The 17,018-nt window shown below is 34.8% G+C and overlaps 1 protein-coding gene across 1 annotated transcript in view; it reads left to right on the forward strand.

The window, feature by feature from the left end:
- The window catches only part of DHX15 (DEAH-box helicase 15), a 71,705-nt gene extending 55,105 nt beyond the window's left edge, over nt 1-16,600 (forward strand). Inside the window, exons 10-14 of the mRNA XM_044680379.1 lie at nt 958-1,149; nt 4,291-4,413; nt 7,791-7,981; nt 13,374-13,543; nt 16,033-16,600. Of these exons, the coding sequence (XP_044536314.1) occupies nt 958-1,149; nt 4,291-4,413; nt 7,791-7,981; nt 13,374-13,543; nt 16,033-16,150 (794 nt within the window). The 3' untranslated portion in view covers nt 16,151-16,600. The remainder of the gene's footprint in view (nt 1-957; nt 1,150-4,290; nt 4,414-7,790; nt 7,982-13,373; nt 13,544-16,032) is intronic.
- The last annotated feature ends 418 nt before the right edge of the window (nt 16,601-17,018 follow it).

Consider the following 17,018-nt stretch of genomic DNA (forward strand, 5'->3'; position numbering starts at 1 on the left):
TTTTATATAATCAAAATTCTCTAAATATTTATTTCGTGTGATCATCTCTATTCCTTTTTTGAACTTTGCATAATTTTGGTGTGTCAATAGGAAACTTTTTAAAGAGATTCTTTAAAATAATATTTCGCTTTACTGAATAAAAACTTCTAAAGTGGGGGGGGGATTATTAGCCCAAAACAATTGCTAGAAAAATTAGACATAACAATGAAATAAAAATATCAACACTTTGCATGGAGTATCTGCCTTGTCATCATTCTTTTTCCCAATGCCTGATTTTATGAGTCTTTTCCTTAGTTTGAATTCCCACACTTTGCATTTGCTCTCTGGTTGATATTATACACTACCCTTGAGATTTCCAGAGGTATTTGCCAACATACAGACCACTTTGTTCCAAAATTTCATATGCAAATCAGAATACATTTTCTGCATTCTCCAACAATGTTAGCTTCTCCGTGGAAATCACAAGAAACCAGGCTTCTAGTATAAATTCTAGTGAAATTGCTGTGTGTGACCAGGGGGCATTTTGTTTCTTTTGTTTTCAGTTTTCACAGCTACAAAAAAGGAATTTGAACTAAGTCTCTTTTAGGTCCCAAGGTTTTCTAATAGCAGCCTTTATTGAACCTTTGAATTTAGAATTGAGACTGAAAAGGAAGGTAGATGCTAATTTTCCATGGGGAAAAATATATTTAGTGTAAAGAACATACTAAGCTACTAATTGGTTAACAAATTATCTAACCCTTTTAGAAGAAAGGCTCTGACTTTTAAACTCTTTAGCAAACTTGGGGATTTTGTGTGATTCATTGGTTGCTAGATTCCTATAATTGAATTTGATGACAGCTTGAATTCTGAATTTGGCCTACTGTAGAATGAAAAATGAGTTTGCTTATAATAGTTTGTACTTTGTCACATTTTTGCTTACTAAAGGCAGCTTGACTAATAGAGTATTTTTTCTTCTAGCTCCTGAAACTCTGATGAGAGCCCTAGAGCTTTTGAATTATCTTGCTGCTTTAAATGACGATGGAGACTTGACTGAATTGGGGTCCATGATGGCAGAATTTCCATTGGATCCACAGCTCGCTAAAATGGTTATTGCAAGTTGTGACTACAACTGTTCTAATGAGGTCCTATCTATTACTGCTATGTTGTCAGGTAATAGAGGGAAAAAGCCACCCCCATCCTTTCTCCCCTTTCCCTTGGCCCCCTTCATTCCTTCCCTCCCCTCCCCCCAAAAGCCCAGTTTGGGTAGCCATCATCTTAGGTATTTCTATCATATATGATAGCTTGATGTATATTCTCAAAAAGAATGAATTCATTGTATATAAAAATATTTACATAAATTGAAGAATAAAATCTTCACAGAATTTTTAAAAAAGCAAAATAATTTATTGTATAAAAATAACAAAAATAATTGACTGAAATACTGGTAAAAGTTAGATTGCCAAATTGTAAAGAAAAGAATACTGGTACCTCACTATAACAGTAACTTGTACAATCCTATAATTCAGAATTTTGAATAGGGTGGGTCATTTATAGACCCACCTTCCCTAGGTTTATCATTAATTCCAGAAGGACCTTGTTTTGAACACTGTTATAGTGATCCTCTCGATTGTGTATAAATATGCCAGTGAAAAGAACATCAATTAAAAATGGTTTGTCACTGTGAAAGAATAAAAATAGTAACAATAACAAAAGTCTCAAATCTAACTCAGTCTGTTTAAATGGCTGTATTACATAATGGTAGAAACATAAGGCATGTCTAGTCTATAAAAGTCTAAATTTGAAAGCCGGACATTGATTCAAGAAACACCCATTTGAGTGAAGCTCAATCTTTGAAATGATACCAACTTAGGTATAAATATTCCAAAGCAAGAAAGGAAATGTCAGTAAAGAAATTAATACTGAGCTTTACAGCTATAAATTGCTGATGTGGTAGTTGAGTTAAATTTCCAGAAGAAAAATAATCTCAATGGGTTAAGATTTTGTATAGAATACAACTGACCTGTAACTAAGGTGCTCATGTTTGTAGATTCAGATATTGGGGAGAATGGACTTTTGTCTAAAAACACCTGCTCACTGTAGTAATCAGGATATCTATCTATGATGGTTTTAAATATTTAAAAGCCTTGTGCAATGTAAACCCTCTCCTGATTACTTCTAAATTTGTTAAAAGAGAAACTGAAAAAATGTTTTATAAAGTTATGGCCTAGTTCAGTTTTGTGGCATATATTAATGGTGTGAATTTTTTTTTTATTTATGAACTAGCTAAAATGTTTTTTTTTTGCAGAGTTATAATTGATCAGACTCAGAGCAGATGGGCAGGGCAGAATCTAATCATTTTAACTAAATTGTAGTCTTAATTGCGGAGGTGGTGGTAGGTTGTTGTCTGCCTTTCTTATATGTTGTTTTTATTAGTTTCTCTAGGCAGTTTCATCTTCCCCAAGATTTAAAGAGAATTTGTGGTTGCAAAAAGCAACAGGTTATTTTTATTCTTCATCCCCCTTCCCTCTCATTTTCATCTTTTACTTCCTGTTTTTGTTTTCTAAGTTTTACCCCTTTTTGGAAACTAGTTTGAGTTGATAAGAAAGTTAGCTCTTTAGGGAAATTATTTGGATGCAGTTGAAATCTTCCAACTTGTTTTATTCTCTTCTCTTCATGGTCCTGGTCAGCAATAGGTGTTCTACATGAAACAATGGTTTACTGGTGATGTTACTTAGTTCACCATAGAAATCATTAAGTTTGATCTTACTTGCAGCAATACATGGACAGGCCATTTGGGGAGAAATTAGTGAATGAACACAGAAGGACCATTGAACTAGATAACTTGTCAAGCCTTCTATGCTTTAGAGTCCATCTTACATTTTGAGGTCCTGTGCAAAAACTGTGCAAAAATCTCTAGGGCCTTCTCTTCATATAATGTTATTTATTCATTCCCACTATTCCTTAGTTATGGTGATTAAGTTTTCCACACTGACTTTCTGATATGTAGCCACAGCAATGTGAATTTTTTTGTGCTTCAATGACTTGACTTGCTCCTATTATTTTAAGTCAGACCTCTGCTATTTACCATGAATGTGTCTTTATTTTCTGTTGGCTATTTGACATCCTTTTAAGGGGAAAAGGTTATGGGAAAGAGTAATTAATTTGACTCTGTATTCAGTCTACAAGTCTGCTAGTTCCATTTCCATCTGAATTGATGATCACTTATGATATTTCCATTGATAATGAAGAGTTGAAAAGCTTTGCTTTTAAAATGTGTTGAAAAAGGTCCCAATTTGTTAAATATTTACTTTTTATATTCTCATGAATATGGAATTGCTAAAGTGGTTTAAGGAAAGTTGTATATTTTTTTAATGCAGTGTATAAAACACCTTGTATTGACTATAGCCTTATTTGAATTAAGATACAAATATATACTGGGCTTACTTACTGGCAATCTTGATGACCCTTGAAATTATGAATGTCATGGGCTCACAGTGTCCACTTTTCTATTATTGAGTGTTGGTTTTTATTTGGGGATATTGATTCAAAATACCATTTTCAAAAATCTTCATTTAGGACTCTTATTTATTGGCCCTCTTATGAAACTGAAAGAATAGGCTGAAATCCCCAGCCTTTTGGTTGAATTTCCTTAATTTAAATAATAGTAAAGGGCGGTTTAACCTTCCACCACTACTGCTACCATCAAAACCCAGGTTTTCCTGATATTTTCTTGTTCACATATGCTTCTGCACACCGGTGCTTATAGTAATACCCACCAGTGGTGACAGCCACACTTTTTTAGATATTTTCCATTTAATTGTGGTAAAATAGGAGTAGTTGTAAAAATTGTTTTTAACCACAGCAATGGTGAAGTTTAGTTTTTAAATTACTTGTGTTATTTAGTGGACTTTTTACTTGAAGAGATACATTTAGCTAAAAGGCCGGTGTCACCATAATTCTGGTTATTGGTAGAGCTATCAGCACTGGTTTTTGAAATAAGTTCTATCGAGCCCTCCTTTTGTATACTTTTAGCAATCTTGATGGCCTTCAGAATAGCTGTTTTGATGCCTACTTTTAGTTCTAGTCAAAATAATCAGGTACTCTGTAGCTTTGAAACCCTCTTGTCTTACAGATGTGGTTAGGTGTTGATGTACCAAATCAAGGTAGTAAACAGTCCAAGATGCAGTTGGAGGCCATCCTGCCCTGCCCTATGCTCTGTGAACTGACCTAGCTAGGCCTTGTTCCTCTGTCTGTGAATGCGTGACTCATCGATATGGGCGTTTGTGTTGGGCCCATACCAACCTTGTTTAGTCCCACAGTGTTTTGTTCGCCCCACGGAGGCCAAGAAAGCAGCAGATGAAGCCAAGATGAGGTTTGCCCACATAGATGGAGATCATCTGACACTGCTGAACGTTTACCACGCTTTTAAACAAAGTAAGTTTTCAATTTCCACTTTTATTTTAAATATCAGATGTCAGCATTAATTTCTATTTCTCATTTTATTTTTATTCATCTTTATGTTTGTGTATTTATTGCCATTAATGAGACCTTTGGGTTAGAAACGCATTTTAAATTGTTAAGAGAAAACGATATTTTAACTCCTTACCTAGTTTTAAAAAATGGAGATATTATCTGGAAAAATTTATTTTCATTTAGTATTCTCTGTTTCAACAATAAAGCTACATCTTAAATATTTATTGACCACAAATATATTTTTTATTCTGGTTATTTTTAAAATTACCAGCTGTAGCTAGCCAATGTGACAGATATTTGTAAGAAAATTATTTTTATTTTGGCCTTTACAAAGCACTTCATTAAAGGAATAAGCATTATTTAGGTGCAGACATTTCATATATTAGGGTAGTGAATTCATCAAACCAGTAAGGTAATCAGATGAAAACAAAGAGTTTTGTAGTGCTTGCATGATATCAGATTATGATCGTATTGGTTATTGATCAACAGCCTGAAAGCTTAATTTTCCTTAAGATGATAGTAATACAGAATTGTTGCTGTATACAAAAAAAAATAAAAGGAAGCTTTCATCCAGAGCCTCCTGAATCCTTTTTTGTTTTTGGTTTTAATTCTTTTGAAATATGAAAAAATGTTAGCCTTCTTATATCATACTATTCCTATGATTTTTATACAATTTGTCCATTACTTCCCAGAAAAGGAATCAGGTCAATAATTAACTTTTTCTTTGACTCCTTTTTGCAATTCTTTTTCCTATGTCACTCTCACTTCCCCTTATATTGTGGGAATTGTATACTTTTCTGAATTGGGCATGCAGATTTTCAATTTCTCACATCATGAGGGATTAGGGTTAATCAGACAGAAAAAGACACTCTGCTATATTCATCTTTCCCTCATCTTTTAAGTTGTATGGTTAGGTTTTTTTGTTTGTTTTTTAGAATGTTGATGGTAGTGGACTACTTTTGGCAGAGAAAGGGACCAGACCCTGTAATTTCAGGCTTGGGGAAACTCCCCTAGCTGCAGATCTGCAGCTGCCCTGCAATTTATTCTCTTAGAAAGTTGCTTAGGAGGTTAATTGGCTTATAGCTGATTGTGTCAAAGACAGGACTTAAACCTGTATCACCCTGAGTCTAAGGCTAGACCATTATCTTCTATGCTTTGCCATTTCTCTCATAGCAAAGAAGGCACCACTGAAAATAGTTTGATACAGTGACATAGCTAAAGCATTTAGAGTTTTGTACTTTGAATTATCAAGCTCTTCCCAGCAGGGAAAAAAAAAAAAGCCCAATAGGAAGACATGTAGAGTTGTTGGACATTTTTTTTTTTAAGTCACTTTGTTTTTTACATTGACATAGTCATCTTTTAAGAGAGTTATAATGCATTGCTTTAGGCCAGTAATGGCAGTCTTTTTGAGACTGGGTGCTGTCCCCCTACACACTCCCTCCTTCCCCCCAACCTTCAGGACTCTTGGCCCCATGCCCACTCCCGACTGGGGAGGGAGGAAGTACTCTCATTGGGCTGCTGAGCAGAGGGGTGGATGATTCAGGCCCCCAGAGAGGGGGGAAGGATGTGGCCCAACTACTCCCCTCCCCTCCAACACTGTGTGAACTATGCTCCCCTCGGACCTATTTCCTCTCCAACCCCACCATGTAAATCATCTTCGCCAGGGACTCAACAGGCTGCCATCTCTGCCACCCCCTTACTGTGGCATGTGAGTTCTCCAACCCTTCCCAGACTGGGGAGGGAGGAAGTGTTTCCATTGGGTTTCTGGGCTGAGAGGCAGGTAAAGAGGGGGACAATGTAGCCTGGCCCTGCCCTACTCTTGCTTTTTTGTAACAGACTGACCAATTCTGCTGCTCACCACCACAGCCTCAGGCAAAGTTTCTTTGTTAAAGTTAACGTTTTTTGGTCTGTTTTACTTCCCAATTGGCCTTTGGAGTTTTAAGTGAGATTTTGTTTTTAAAGGGAACCTTAGAGGAGGGAAACTTAAATTTGTAATTCAAGTTTTTTTGTTTTGTTTTTGCCTGATAAATTAATTACCTAAGTAGTGATATCACAAAAAATATGAAAAAGATTGCCACAGATAAACTCTTTTGAGGGAGTAATAATTGAGGTATTGGTTTTCAAGCTTCATTTCCTCCATTTCAGCATAGCCAGTTTTCTGAAGGGAAAACAAGCAAATAATTCAATATTCTTTTTTGTTTTTGAGAAAAATGAATATAGCTTTATATTTTAGTATGCCAAAGAGAATTTGCCTCTTATGTACTGTGAGGAATAGTCTGTCAAGTGGGAGTTTAAACGCATAAACACTACTTTAGATATTAAGTCCTTGCATTTACTGTGAAAGATGCTTTAGAGTATAGTCTGTGGAATAATTGGTGGGATTTCCGGATGCCATGTAAAACTATTATCTGCTTGTAATAAAAGATTCATTAATTTTTTTGCCAACTTGATCCACATGAACTATTACTGGAAAATGTGGTTGGTCATGTTCCCCCTTCTCCACCCCCAGCCCCAACCCCTCATAATAATGGTGTCTAAATCAAGGAGTAGGGAGGATATGTTACTAACTTTTATGTAGTCACACAACCATTGTGTAGGTAAAGAATAGGATAGTATAGTGAAGTATGGAATTGATTCTCTCCTTCTACTCAATAGCTGCTTGACCGTCAGTCAGTGACTTAACTTCTTAGTTTTTATTTTCCTTCCCTAATTTGTAAGATTTAAGAAAAAGACTAGAGATGGTTTGAGTTCCCTTCCAGTGCTAGATCTATGGTCTTTTGATTATATGACTCCAGTGAATTATTAACCTTTCTAATTCTAAATCTAAAGTTAGTATATTTAGATTTAATTCCATCAAAGCTAATTAAATCACAATTTAAAACCTAAAACAAATTTCTTAGTCCTTGTATCTAGCTCACTGATTTTAAACAAGAATTTTATAAAGTAACCATTTAGATGGTCCCTTTGGGATTGTTACAATGGAACCTGCTGGGTATGTTAGAAGTCAGTCAGGCCAATCTCCTCATTTTATTGGTGGGAAAAATGTTGGAGGCCTTAAGTATCTGGCTCAGGGCAGGATGGAAGAGGGAGGGAGAGAATCAAAGAAAAAATGAGTTGTTTTTGGAATTGTATTTGGTCATCCTCAGTGTTCTCTATTTTGCCTTAATAGAGATTTGGAAAGAGCTTCATAATGACATCTTATATTTAAAGACATGAACAGTGGCATTTCACATATTCTAGAAATGTATATAAATACCTTTTTTTTCCCTTAATTGGGTAAATTGTTTGGGTGATTCATATTCTCCCCCCCCCCCCCCCTTTTTTTTTTAATGTTGCAGATCATGAGTCGGTTCAGTGGTGTTATGACAACTTCATTAACTACAGGTCCCTGATGTCTGCAGACAATGTACGCCAGCAGCTGTCGCGAATCATGGACAGATTTAATTTGCCTCGTAGAAGTACAGACTTCACAAGCAGAGACTATTACATTAATATAAGAAAAGCTTTGGTTACTGGGTATTTTATGCAGGTATGTGAAGAAAGTAGGGTAAATGTCCATTACTTACATTGGTATTCTTTGCTTTTCTCTAATTGGCCTTTAATTCTTCAAATGTAAAATGAATTTAAGAAACAGTGAAAAATTGCCCTTAAAAGGTTGTTTAGTTAGGATATCTCAGAGGAGCTTTTATTAAGAAATTTTATGTGTCTAAGAATGTGCAGCCAATTAACCCAATAAATAGCAAAATTGGCATTGCAAATCATACATCCTTAAATTTTAGTTTTAATTTTATTAATGTAATCTAACTTGTATCAAATGGTCAATCTAGTCAACATGAAGCTATATATAACTGACATTTATTATTTGAAAAGTATGAAAAAAAAGGCATTGTTAATGTTCATATCATAATGACTCCCAAAATGTAGGTGTGCCCTTTTAATTATTCCTTTTAACATTAAACTGCTTTATTTTATAACTAGAAGCAAAATTTGATCCTTTCAACAGCTTTTGAACATAGAAAGTCTTAACTAGGTTTAGTGACTGAGAGTCTACCCATTCCAGGGCTTCCCTTCCCCCCCTCTCCCCCCCCAACCCCACATAATTCCTGGAACTGCTTTCCTGAGCATTGCTTATAGTTGGAGAATTCCAGGCAGCATGGTGACCTAAGATAGTCTTGTCTGAGCTGATATTCATTATTTCCCCTCTTGGAGGGTACTTTTGTACCCATATGAAAAATGTCAGTATTCCACAAGACCTGAGCAAGGAATAGTTTTCAAGGAAACCAAATCATGTCATCTTTTTAAAATGCTTTCTCTAGTCTTTAGGCAGTCTCATCTATTCCCATCACCCGAATTATCATTCTCCCTCACATCCAGCTAGTTGTCAAGTCCTAATTGATTCTGCCTCCCAAAATTTTTTACATTAATGTTCTAATCTTTATAGTATCATATTTGTTTATTTAAATTTGCTTGCTCCATATATAAACTGTTAACTAGCATTGGACTAGCTGATAACTAGAAAGTACCCAGAATTAAATTTGCTTCTCATTGTTCCTCAAGAAAGCTCCACTTCCTACATCCCTATAACTGGTGCTTTTCTTTCACTTCTCCATCCATCTGTCTACCCTATGCTTTTCACTCTCAAAGGTTACTACCTTCAGTATACTTTATATGTTGTTTCTGTGGACATCATTATTTTCATGTTGTTTCCTCCTCTAGAATGTCCTTGAGAGCAGGGGATAGGCCTGTCTTTTGTATCCCCTGGACTTAAGGCAGTATTCAATATATATAATAAGTGCTAGATAAATGTTTTTTAATCTACTTTCTTCAGGAATGAACTCACTTTAGAGATATGGTCATTTCTTACTCATGCTCAAAATTTTAGTAATTTATATGATTCAAAAGTCCTTAACTTAGCATTAAGATTTTTTCCATTAAATACCACTTATTTGCATATTCTATTTCAGCTACATTTGGGCTAATAGCTGTTCCTCAATCTCATTATGCCCTCTCCTGGCCATCACCCATGCCTAGAATGTACTTCCTCCTCATCTCTACCTATGAAAATATTTCCCCTTCAAGTCCTAGGCACTTTTCTATATGTTTTCTCTGATCCTCTGCCTCCCTAAGTATCCTTAATAGCATTCTATCTGTTCCTTATATCATACTTCCACATATGCCTTATCCTTTCTGTCCATGGCTATCAGAGACTTTTCTTTGTGTGCAGTACTTATATACATATATAATCTATATCTATATTTCTCTGTATGTATTCTTTACTTAAGCTGCATTGCCAGAGAATTGCTATGTTGGGCAGATACTATCAATTAATGGTAGCAGAGATATTAAGGAAGATGGGCCTTTTGCTTTTGAGAATTAACTGAATAGAGAAAACTAGTGTGAAAATATTTTCTGTCATCCTTGCATTTTTGCCACCAGTCATATGGAATTATATCTATATTTTAATTCTCACTGCTTATTCCTATTCTGCAATTTTGCTAATTACATATATATGTGAATAATAAAGACTTAGTGAACATTTTCTAGTCTGTTTTAGGATTGCTATAAATTCATTGCATTATAAAAGCACAAACTGCCTTTAGTCTTCTAAGAAATTGGAAGATAGTTGCTTTTCCTTGGATTCTCAAGAAAGAAACCCAAGTGCTGATCTCCCATTTCTTTCCTTCATCAATCCTTAAGAAATTCTTTTAAACTTAAATATTTTCTGCTGCGATTTCCTCTTATATTATTTGTTGGTGAACTTTTTTATGTTGCCACCTTCTATGTAATATCCTTAAATTTTGATGATTTTTTTTTTTTTGTACGTCTTACCTTAAATTTCTCTTCTCTGGGCTAAAAATAGACCTTTAAAAATATGAAATAGACTTCATAAACCACAATAGAATGCTTGTACAGGAGAATCTTAAAATAAATGCAAAGCAGTACTAAAGCTTCCTCCAACATCACGATCCCTTCCTCCCCCCTTTACTTTTATTTTACAATTCTAACATTTGATGAGAAATGGCATTTGACTGAGACTAGTTGGAGCTCATCTGTTTGCTTTTATAATCTAGTTGAATCTGTTTGAATATAGTATGTCCAAAGACAGGGAGTGCTGATATGGAAGGGAAATAATCTACCTTCATCCTTACCTCCTTTAATTTTTAACTTTATTTTGATAACCTTTTAATATTCAGAATATCGCTAATTTTTTAAAGCATTTTAAGGAAATGAGAAAATAATTGAGAAAAACTTTTTATCATATTTATGTATCTTTTCCCTTAAATATTTTTTAAATTCTCCAGTTTACTTTTCCACCAGAGTATTATGAATTGCACAATGTTAACATTCACTAGGGTTTTTTTAATAATATGTTTGACATAGTTGTTTAAACAAGAAAAGTTACTTATCTGGAGTCTAATTCAGAATCCTTGGGTTTCTTCAGAACTGGAAGGAATCTTAGACTTCATTTAGTTTTACACTTTTTAAAAAATAGATCAAATTGACCTAGTGGATTCTGACTTTGTCATTGAGCAGCCCTCATTTTGCCACTGTTACGTGACCGAGGTCAACTTGATCAAATTTCTGTGGCCTTTCAAGTCAGAATTGACAATATGTATTGGTTCCACAGCAGAAGAGTAGTAAGAGCTAGACGTTTGGAGTTAAGTAACTTGCCCAGAGTCGTTTAAGTGGAAGTGTCTGAGGCCAAATTTGAATCTGGGTCCTCCCCACTCCAGGCCTGGCTCTCTATCCAGTGAGCCACCTAGTTGTCACTTAAAGTCATTTCTTTAAATGATGCATTTGATTTGGTCATGTAATATTTTCTTAGTCATTCCTTTAATTCAGAATCCAGTCTGAAGTTGGAAGAATTCCCTTTTATTAATGTTATATAACTGCTATTATATACTATCATTTTATTATGAATGAGAGCCCAAAAATTAACTTTGTAGATAATAAAAGCTTTTGCAAATCTCAGTCAAACATTCTTAACTATTATTATGGGATGGATCGAGAAGGCGGAAAATATTGTAAAATGTGAAAATCTCTGGACTTGGAGTCTGCAGACCTGGGAAGAAAATTAGGTGTGACATCATTTACTAACTTTGTGACAGAGTGATCTTAGTTACATAATCTGTGAAATGGGGTCCTAATATTATGCCAGCTATATCATGGGGTTGTTTTAGACAAAATATTTTATAAACTTCAAGGCCTTCTTATTGGTGTTATAGAGATTTATTTACTTGATGAGAAGAGCAATATTAGCACTGAGGGAAAGTGTTGGTGCTATGAGTATGGCATTAAATACAATGAGCCACACTCATAGATTTCTGTCTCTACAAAGAAGCAGAAAGAGAGGTGCCTCCTCATCTCTTCTAAGTCCAAGAATGTCACTTTTGTGCCATTTGGTTTTAGTAGTTTTGATATTTTTCTTTTCTTTTTTTTCTCCTTTTTGTAGTGATTTTATATTTTTTTTCTGATTCTGCCTACTTGATTTGCATCACTTTGTATAAGTCTTGTCATGCTTCTCAGCATTGTATTCATAAACCACAAATTGTGTTTAGCCAATACTCAATCAATGGACATCCATTCATTCATTTATTTATTTTGCTATTGCAAAAAGTGCTGATATATAACCTCTATGTATGGGGACTTATTTTTACAATTTACTCATGCTTTCAGGTAGAAGGAATTTTTTTGATGCAAGGAATTCAATTAATTTTCTGTCTGAGTTAATTAATAGCTAAATTTACCACAACACCTTATTTAACTATATTTTTTTAGGTCTTAATTTTTGTGCTTTACAGAGTTGAAGCTTTATCCTCTTAATCACAAATTTTAAATAATTAAACCATCTTGTTTAGAAGTCTGTCATAAATGTCTTTAATACATCCCTGAACATAAGGAAAGTGAAATCATCTTCCTCATCCTTCTTAGCCTGTTAAACATACCCTACCCCTAGATACACTTCCCTGAGCTGCCATTAGATTGTTCTCTGGTCATTCTTCCTTTCCCTACCTTTCTTATTGCTCCTTAATCTCCTATACTAGATCATCTGTCTCTCACCTCCATTTAAGAGTATATTCCATGAGTGTCCTGCCCTTCCCCACCTTACATTTTTTTGTTCTTCTAATTAGTTCTCTGAATTCCTTTATTTTTGTGTCAGTGACTCCCATTTATACATGACCAATTCTTAACTTTCTCTTGAGCCCCTGGTCTTGTACCCCACTGCCTGGTATAAATGTCTTCCTGGAGGTACTTAATGCATCTCACACTTTTGATCTTCCTGAAAAGACCAAGGGGTTATTTTTTTAAGATAACATTTGTTAATTGCTATATTGTATTCGTGGCCCCATTTGCTATCTCTAGTAGGCTAGAAAAACACCTTTATTAGGTTCAGATCAACTCAATTCAATACACATTTGAACAAGAATCCATTAGGTAATGTCCCTTTCTCCTCTTTCATAAAATAACCACTATTTTCTATAAATTATTCTGAGGGATCAAAGAAGTATAAGATTTAGAAGCAGAAAGGGACCTCAGAGAAATCACTTTGTCTGAGTACTTTGTTTTACAAACTAGGAAGTTGAAAGCCAGAAAGAGTGTTAGATCTAAAGCTTCTCAGGTAGTGCTGAGGAGGTGGAATGTCTTCTGACTATAGCCAATATCTAACCTGTGAACTGCACAGAAAGGTGCATCACCCCAAACCAGATTTTACATGTGCTGTTATCTTCCTCTAGTCTATTTCTAAAAGTAACCAAAAGAGAGGGCAAAAAGAATAGAAATAAGTCTTAAATAGGGAGTTTACAGGAAGAGGGCAGTGAAATATGAAGCACCAAGAATTCAAGGCTCCCTAATTTGATTAAAGAAACTTCTTAATTAATATATCACAGCATTGAATTGATTTCATTTGTTTTTTATTTTAGGTGGCACATTTGGAACGAACAGGGCATTACTTAACTGTAAAGGACAACCAAGTAGTGCAGTTACATCCTTCAACTGTTCTGGACCACAAGCCAGAATGGGTGCTTTACAATGAATTTGTCCTTACAACAAAGAATTATATCCGGACATGTACAGACATCAAACCAGAATGGTAAGCAGATGTCTTATTTATAATGTTAGTTATACTGTGTGGTGTGCTGAATGAAGTTATCTAGACTTTAAAAAGTTCAGTAGTAAATTCAAAGTGAATAAATTAATTTCATTTATAATAATTGGATAATGGCAGGTCATACACATTGCCTTCGTTTTGTTTCTTTTAGCGCACTTAATATTTTACTTGATGTGAATAGAAAATTGACCTTAACTGCACTGTCTCTCCCTAGATGTGAAGTGTTCACTTCACAATTGAGATCTTTCACCCAGATATAAATATAAATATACCTGCCTCAAGTGTAATTAATATATTTAGCAATCAGGTTAAATGTGAATAGAAATATGAATTCACATTGATACCAGGTTAAAAGTTTACCAAGTATTGACAACAAATATGTGAGGTAGTTAATACAGCCGTTATTATTACCTCAATATTCAATATAAGAAAGGAGTAGCTAGGGTAGCTCAGTAGATTGAGACCCTGGCCTAGAGATAAATAATAGAAAGTTCTGGGTGCAAATGTGGCCTCATATACTTCCTAGGAATATAACCTTGGGCAAGTCACTTAATCCCCATTACCTAACCCTTAGTTTTCTGCTTGACAGCTAAGTGGTAAAGTGAATAGAAGAAGTCAGGAAGATCCAGAGTTCAGATTTTAACTTGGGAAACACTAGGTAGGCAGGTCACTTAACCCCTGTTTCCCTCCATTCCTCGTCTGTAAAATGGGGACACAATGGAGAAAGGAATGGCAAACCTCTCTAGTATCTTTGCCAACAAAACCCGTATGGGGTCACATAGAGCAGGGCATACAATAATATAAGGAAATGGAAATAAAAAGAAGATGGACCAAGGGGTTGATGAAGCCAGTATTCACACTTAGGTCTTAAAATTCAAAGGCATATATTTTTTTTTTAAACCCTTAACTTCTATGTATTAGTTCCTTGGTGGAAGAGTGGTAAGGGCTAGGCAATGGGGGTCAAGTGACTTGCCCAGGGTCACACAGCTGGGAAGTGTCTGGGGCCGGATTTGAACCTAGGACCTCCCGTCTCTAGGCCTGGCTCTCAATCCACTGAGCTACCCAGCTGCCCCCACTTTGCTTTTTTATATAGTTCTTTAGCACTGCCAGTCTTAGGGCTTATTCTCTTCTCAAAGTCTCTTGCGTTTATTAGGTAACTTCTTAATGCCTAAAATCTTCAGTGTGAGTGACTTGTTTTCACTCTGTCCCCTAAAATATTAGGGACTCCTAAGATAAGATAGATTGAAAGGTCAGTTGAGTTCAGATTAGTAGAAAGCTGATCTGAGAGAGACCCCAGTTCCCTGTTGCTGTGCTAAGCGATGGTGTTCTCAACTAAAGCCCTGTATAACCTCCCATCTTGCCTGTGATTGAACTTTCCAACCTCCAATTCTAGGGACAGATAGTTGTCTTGTTTTTTTTTTTTTCTCTCTCTCTCTTTTTCCCATTCCCCCTGTAGGCTTGGGAGAAGTAAATTGAGGTTCCTCCACTAGTATAGTTCTGCCGTCCATTCTTATAACTAACTCATTGTTTCCCTTCAGGTTACAATGCCATTTGATACATTCTTTTTACTTTCTATTGGAACTGTGATTTCATTGATATAGGGAACTCCCACTGCAGATTGATACTCGTTTTAATAAAGAATTCCTTCTTCGTGAAATATAAATTCAGAAACAACTTATTATGTCCCATATTTATTGTCTCAATTCGGTGTTGGTAACTTAGTAATTTTATACTTTTGTGGAGATGCAAGTTGAGTTGATTTCTATGAAAATTTATACAGAAACCTGATGAACATCATAATTGATAACAGCATTGGTAAAATGTTATATAACTGTTGTACTAATGCAATCAGTGCTGATTGTTTCAGTGAAAGTCATTTAACCCCCTGATTCTTTAGTGCCAGAACCTATCTGTGATGAGAGACACTATCCAACATAGTTAGTTTGAACACATGAAAGATTTGCTATGTGGTGTCACTTGATAAGCCTCTTTCTTTTGTGGGTTTTTCTCTCTCTTCCCAATGTTGGGCTTTTGAGTCCTAAATGTATAGAATATTGATGTCTTAACACAAGTAAGTGATTAAATAAGTTTTCCAGTAAGTCTTCTCTGAAACTTAAAAAGTTAACTGGTTTCCCAGCATACTCTATAGTTATTTAAAAACTGAAGAATTGAAGTTGAGTACAAGTAATAATCCATATAGAGCAGGTAGTTTGTTTTCTTCTTAAGATACTAATTTGAGATAAAACATTTAAACTTGTTAAAACCTTCTAAAGCTGTTTGTGATTATCATTTAATATTGAAATACTTGGAACATTTTTACCTGTTTTTTTTTTTTCTTTTTTCATTAATTGGATTTGGAGCTTTTATTGCATTCATCAGCCTAATAATATGTAACTTGTTCAGGCAATTCTGTTGCTTAACAGTGCTTTAATCAAATGTTAATATAGTAACTTTTACATTTTTGTTGACAGGTTGGTGAAAATTGCCCCTCAATATTATGATATGAGCAATTTTCCACAGTGTGAAGCAAAGAGACAATTGGACCGCATCATTGCCAAACTTCAGTCCAAGGAATATTCACAGTACTGAATTGAGTGCTTTGAACTGAAGTTATTCAGAGGACAGCTTTAAAAGATGAATGAACTCAAAGTTCAAGTTGTGCTCTTCACGTTGGTTCAATAATGGCCTTTATTTGAAAGCTTTTTAATTTTTCTTTACAGTAAATATTCCATTCTGATTTCATAAATTAAACATTTATGCCTCCCTTTTGTGTTGACACTGTAGCTCATACTGGAAAAGTCGATCAATGTTTTGCAGTTTATTGAAAGTAGTTCTATATATATAACAATGTTTTAAGCATTTCTTTAGAAATGGTTGAAAATGCTTCTAAAATGTGATTATCGACCATGGTATGCATGATCGTTGTAATTGTTGACATTCCTTTTAGAAGTTGTGAAATGTTACAACTTGTGCTTATGTAGACACAATCTTCGGTCTCAGTACAGAGGCAATGACTTCAATAAAGTCTATTTATACTAATTTTGGCCAGAGTACTTCAGTATCTTTGTTCTGGTCTCAGAATGGGATAGATTCTTTTTCCCCTTACCCCTCAGTGTAAATGCTAAAGTAATGATAAATGTAACATCTGTGATTTGAGAAAAAGGTTTACATGTTATATATCTCTCATAAAAACTCAGGTCTATTCACTTTTCTCTACAATGACTTCTTCATAGAAATTAATCAAATTTATCATTCAAAGAGCCTATCCTGGAGTCTTGGTATGTTAAATAGGATGTGATATAATTGGATATTATGAGAATGTTAGTACATGGTTTTCATCCAACATAAAAATTCCAGAAGGCAGTATAGTGATGGAGATGGAGATAAATATATATGTAATATATTTTATATATTTTATATATATATATATAATTTGGGGGGTACTGATATTTAAAGA

This window comes from Gracilinanus agilis, chromosome 6, assembly GCF_016433145.1.
Source record: "Gracilinanus agilis isolate LMUSP501 chromosome 6, AgileGrace, whole genome shotgun sequence".
NCBI classification, from domain to species: Eukaryota; Metazoa; Chordata; class Mammalia; order Didelphimorphia; family Didelphidae; genus Gracilinanus; species Gracilinanus agilis.